This window comes from Austrofundulus limnaeus, unplaced genomic scaffold, assembly GCF_001266775.1.
Source record: "Austrofundulus limnaeus strain Quisiro unplaced genomic scaffold, Austrofundulus_limnaeus-1.0 Scaffold915, whole genome shotgun sequence".
NCBI classification, from domain to species: Eukaryota; Metazoa; Chordata; class Actinopteri; order Cyprinodontiformes; family Rivulidae; genus Austrofundulus; species Austrofundulus limnaeus.
The window spans coordinates 10886-16746 of record NW_013953317.1 but is presented as its reverse complement, the minus strand read 5'-3'; the positions used below and the strand labels follow the sequence as shown (position 1 = coordinate 16746).

Sequence of the window (5861 nt, the reverse complement as noted above, 5' to 3'; positions counted from 1 at the left end):
CCCACCCCCCAGATTGGACCACAGGCGGGAAACAGAAGAGCCCCACGGGCAGCCACATGCAGAACCCCCCCGGGGCAGCAGCGACAAACCCAGAGGCCCCCGCCAGAGTCCACCGCACCAAGGAAGATCCAGGCAAGGGCACAGAGGACCGGGCCCCAAGGACCCCCCTCCACCGGGCCACGGCCCAACAGGACCAGAGGACCCGAGCCCCCCCCCCGGAAGCCACAGCTGTCCAGGCAGGATGGAAAGTCTCTGGTGAGTGGGTTGTTGTCTTCAACCATATGAATGTTGTAGTCTCTCAGCTGAACAATGTTGGGTGAAAGGGCTGAGAGGTAGGCGAGAAAAGCTCCAAAATCATTTATGAAAGAGGTGTTACGTTTGGGTGAGCAATAAATAGTAGCAACAATGGTGGGGGTAGGGCTGGATAGTAAGCAGACAGTCTGCTCGAAAGAGGTTGAGGGAGGTTTGTGAACTGAGTAACCTTCCAGGTCTTGTGGTGAAATATCGCGAGACCTCCTCCGCGGCCGGATTCGTGGGATTTTGCGATGTAAACAAACCCCGGAGGGGTTGAATCTTTGAGATGGCAAAAGTCCTGATGCATCTCAGTAATCCAGGTAAAAAATCAAAAAGAAAAAATTGTATAGGTCTTCTGGACGGGTTCTTCTCTAATGAAACGTTTCGTCTCTCCTCCAAGAGACTTCTTCAGTTTGAGAGTTTCAGGCCTGGTTTCAGTTTTGCCTGAAACTCTCAAACTGAAGAAGTCTCTTGGAGGAGAGACGAAACGTTTCATTAGAGAAGAACCCGTCCAGAGGACCTATACTATTTTTTTCTTTTTGACTAGCTGAAAAGGCAGAAAAAAAGGCTAAAATTGGCTACATTAAAGTCTAAAGGCCCTGTCACACTAGACAACTTATGTCAACTTATGAAACATTTTTGTGACTAAATTGCTAATAAAAATTATATATTTTATCAATTCTTTCAAATTACATTAAGTACACACTCAGAACCAGCTCACAGGCGAACCAGGCGGTCAGTTGAGCAGAAAAGTTGCAGAAAAAGCTGAATCTAGGCCAAAGAAGCAGAAAGAGCTCAATTAAGCAGTAAGTAGCTAGACTTATCACAAGGGTGAATTTATCTGAAAAAAGTTAAAATTAGCTGAAAATAGCTAAAGTAGCTTAAATTACAGAAAACAGCTAAAAGAATAAAACGCGTAAATAAGCAAAAACCAATTGATAGCACAAAAAACTGAATTACTCAAATATCTGAAAAGAGCAGAAAATAGGTGAAAAAGCAGGTAAAAGCTAAAATTAACTGAAAATGGCTTAAAAGTAGCTTTAATTGCAGAAAAAAGCTAAAATAAAAAAGCTTAAATGAGCAAAAACAAACCGATAAAAGCACTAAATAACTAATTAGTCAAATTTTAGGGGAGCAACAAAAAATTAATTCACATCAGATTCGATTTATTAATGTTGAAGTTATAAAGCTTTGATTTTTCTAAGCTGTGGTTCATACTATAAATGTTTCTTCTGATGGAGCTTGTAGTACTCAAAGTACTTAAAAAACAAATAAAAATACCTTAACAGAAAATAACTTTGGTAAAAATGAATTAGACTGATAAAAAGTAAAAGTACTATAGTAACAGTGAACTTTAGGTGTATCATGATGGGGGGGGGGGTATGCTGTCTGCCTATTTATTTATTGAATCGTTTTAGTAAAACAATTAAAGAAATGTTGGGGTTGTACAGTATGATTGGGCTTTTTTCCCCACTATTTTTCCCAAAAGTTACATATTTTACATTTTTAGGATACGACAGACCTAAAGTGGTAACACTTTACAATAAGGTACAAAAAAAAGCTTAACTGCTGAGGAACTACTCAGTAACTACTCAATAGTCCCTGCGTACTTCCTCAGTAGTTACGCTTTTTTGTGTACCTTATTGTAAAGTGTTACCCCTAAATTTCTTAAAAGTATTTACGATATGGAGAAATTACAACACATAATTTATAGACTTATACTGACTGGATCAAAAATATTGTGGGGGTCATAACCCCCCTACACCCCCCTGCAAATTACACCCATGCATAAAACTGCTCACAAAAATCAGGAAAGTAAAAGTATTTTACACACTGTAAGAAATAAAGTGTTGAATTTACTGAAGCAAACTGGTACCAGTAACCTGGGTTGAGTTAATATACTCAGTTCAGTTTGATTATATTTAACCTGTAACAACAGGTTCAGTTTTAAAGTAAAGGTTTTAATTTTTGTTTTGAATGTAACAAAATAAAAGTTACAATAAAAAAATTGATAAAATTCAGGATAATTTAAAAAAATGACCGAAGTACTTTAACAAAGTAAAATGTACTTCATTTCTACGCCTGTGGCAGTCAGAGCTGAGGTTCAGAAAACAGAGAAAACGAGTTCATTCAGACGAGGAAAGAAAACACAGCCCAACTTTTAGACTTGAATTTAATTTACAACAAACATTACAGCTCCTCTCCCACAGTTCCGATATAAAAAGCTGAGTGACAGAAAATGCTGCTCAGCAACATTCAGACCAACACAAACAGACAAAAAAATAAAAATAAAAATAAAACCACCACAGGAGCTTTTCTGACACACAGCTCCGTCCCCGCAAGTGCTTTTCATGCAAACGCCTCCTTTTACAACATGCTGCTGCTGGAATACAAGAGTAGAAAAAACAGTGATAGAAAAGTGAAAAAGACGCAGGCTGTGCTCTGCACACGACTCAGAGCCTCAGCAGGAGCCTGAAGCTGAAGCTGAGCGGAGAAACTCAATGTTTTCAGTCCACGCTTTAATCTTCACCGCTTCTCGCTTTTAATTTGTCCTAGAAGAGTTACCGTAGTACGACAGAGTATCAGGGCCACACACGAGATTTTTCTTTATTATTATTACAAGATCAAAGTGTAATTTTATGAATTTTTTTATTATTATTATTACAAAATTAAAGACGTAATTTTATGAGAATTTTATGAGAACTTGTATTATGACTTTAAACTCGTAATATTACGACTTTATTTTTATACGACTTTAATGTCGCAATATTACGACTTTATTCTCTTAATATTACGACTTTATTTTTATACTAATTTAATGTCATAATATTACGACTTTAAACTCGTAATATTATGACTTTATTCTCATAAATTATGACTATTTTTATATGACTTTAATCTAGTAATAGTATGACTTTAATCTCATATTACGAGTTTAAACTCGTAATATTACTTTAATCTCGTAATACTTCAACTTTATTCTCATATTATGACTATTTATATGACTTTAGTCTCGTAATAGTACGACTTTATTCTCACAATATGACTATTTTTATATGACTTTAATCTCATATTTCAACTGTATTCTCATATTGACTTAATTTTTTTACTTTAATCTCATATTACGACTTTAAACTCGTAATATTACGACTTTGTTTTTATACGACTTTAATGTTGTAATAGTGACTATTCTTGTAATATTATGACTTTAATCTTGTAATATTACAACTTTATTCTCATAATATTGACTATTTTTATGACTAATCTCATAATATGACTTTAAACTCGAAATATTACGACTTTATATTTATACGACTTTAATGTCGTAATAGTACGACTTTATTATCTTAATGGTACGACTTTATTTTTATACTAATTTAATGTCGTAATATTACGACTTTAAACTCGTAATATTATGACTTTCTTTTTATACGACTATAATGTTGTAATATTATGACTTTATTCTCGTGATTTAACAAAAATCTTGTCTGGCCCTAATACTCTGTCGTACCGTAGTCATAAATCAAACAGTCATAAATCAGTCGCTGCTTTTTGACAAAAAATAAAACTTTCAATGACATATAATTAATTAGGTTGTTGATTCAAAATGTCCTAATTAGCAGCTGATGCCTCTGAGCTTTTAGTGTTTATGTTTGTGATGACTTTGATATTTCTGCACAGCTCTCAGCTTCTGACTCTGCATTTAAACTAAAATTACCAAAAGAATTTATTTTAAAAACTTTTTTTTTTCTCTAATCCCCGCTCAGAGCCGAGCCGGGTCCAAAAAAAGCGACGAGGACTCCAGACATGCCTGCACAAAGCTCAGGTAATTATGGAGTCTGAGCCCCGCCCACTTCTCTGCGACGGGGCGGGGGACTTGTCTGGATCTGCTCAGGCCTCGGCGGAACCCGGCCCGGCTTCAACCTGGATTTACCTAAAGCTGCGGTTCACCTGAGGAGGCTGAGGCGTCTGCGTCCGCCCGGCACTTGGCACACAAACACACCTGTCTGGACCCCGCCCCCGGATGGGGGCGGGGTCCAGACAGGTGTGTTTGTGTGCAGCGTTTCAACACCGACTGTTCTGTCATATCAGAACTTCCTGTTTACAAACATCAGAACTAATCATTCAGGTCCCAGAACAAGACTTCTGGTTCGTACCGGACTGGTTCTGTACCAAACAATCCAACGGTTCTTTTCAGGCCTCGCAGTCCCATTAAACGTGTCCCGGAGTTCTGACCCAGACTGGTTCTCCCTACAGTTCTGATGTACAGGTTCACGTGCTGCGGTCCAGTTGTAGGTTCCACCTCAGCACAAAACGTCCGACACAAACGTTAAAATGTGCAACACGACCTCAAAAAAAGAATTCTGCCCTCTGAGAACCCGGGTCGTTTTAACGTGTCCACAGAACAGAGTCTGACCCGGTTCTGGTGCCGCTCATAGGTTTGTCCTTTAAACATCAAGATGTAGTGAAAAAACTTTAGTCTAAAAAAAACAAACAAAAAAACAACAGAAAGATGAAGAGCGTCCAGTGGAGCAGACAGGAAGTGGAACCACGAGTCGGCGTCTAAGTCCGACGCTTTCCTCCAAACCGACCAATCAGAAGCTCGGTTCCTCCAGCTCAGTTCAATCAGCACAAAGTTACTGTTTTCTTACAGCAAATATGTTTTAAGTCAGGAAAAAAAAGTGAAAAACCATCCAAACAGTGAGTGGGCGGAGCCTCCAGGCATCCTGACAGTGAGTGGGCGGGGTTGAACAAGGTCAAAAGGGAAAGAAAAGGGGCGAAGTAGTGAGGCTTGTTTCCAGGTTACCTGCAGATAAATAACATCCCTGTGACCCCGCCCCCTCACTGTGCACTGGCGGGGTTGTTGTTGGAGGCGGGGCTGGTGCCCTCGGGGCCGGCGGGCGGCTGCACGTTGTCGGCCAGATTATGCGCGTGCTCCAGGAAGAGGTCTTTGAGCACGCTCAGCTCCTTGCTGAGCAGCTTGATCTTGGCCTCCAGCCGCTCGTTCTCCTCCTTCAGCTCGTTGACGCGCTGCTGCGTGTCCATGGCCTTCTGCTTGCTGCGCATGCGGCTCTTCTTCACCGCCAGGTTGTTGCGCTCGCGCCGCTGCCGGTACTCGTCGCTGTCCTTGTCCACCGACGGCTTCTTCATCTTGCTCGGGGGGAGAGCTTTGCCTCCGGTGGAGGAAGGGTGGGCTGGGACGAGCTGGGGGACCTGCTGCAGTCCGGCGAGCGCCGCCGGCAGGGACGAGGAGGAGGAGGGGGCGGCGTGGGCCTGGCTCTGGATAACGCTCACGCCGTTGTGGTCAGCTGAAGTGGGTTTCGGCTGGGACGGCCGGCTCATTTGGATGTGCTGCCTGCAGGTGCTGAGCTCTGACCCGGGCCTCCTCAGGTGTAGAGACGGGTGGCGACAGGAAGTGGAGAAAAACACCGGCCGACCGGAGGAAGCCTGAGGAGTGAGACGGACGCGGTTTACGTCAAACTGTGTCAGCGTGGACTCACAACACCGCAGCTGCACACACACACACACACACACACACACACACACACACACACACACACACACAC

General features: G+C 41.6%; 1 protein-coding gene across 2 annotated transcripts in view; it reads right to left on the bottom strand.

The window, feature by feature from the left end:
• Window positions 1-3807: 3807 nt before the first annotated feature.
• Window positions 3808-5861, bottom strand: part of cebpg (CCAAT enhancer binding protein gamma) — a 5877-nt gene continuing 3823 nt past the window's right edge. The window contains exons 2-3 of one of the 2 annotated variants that reach the window (XR_001312218.1): window positions 4367-5742; window positions 3808-4297 (exon numbers count right to left, since the gene is read on the bottom strand). Coding sequence is in view for 1 of the 2 variants with exons in the window: in XM_014029498.1 (XP_013884952.1) it covers window positions 5137-5637 (501 nt within the window). In the remaining variant the exon portion in view is untranslated. Of the gene's footprint in view, window positions 4298-4361; window positions 5743-5861 lie in introns of those variants that run through there. The other variant, XM_014029498.1, reaches the window with a different exon arrangement.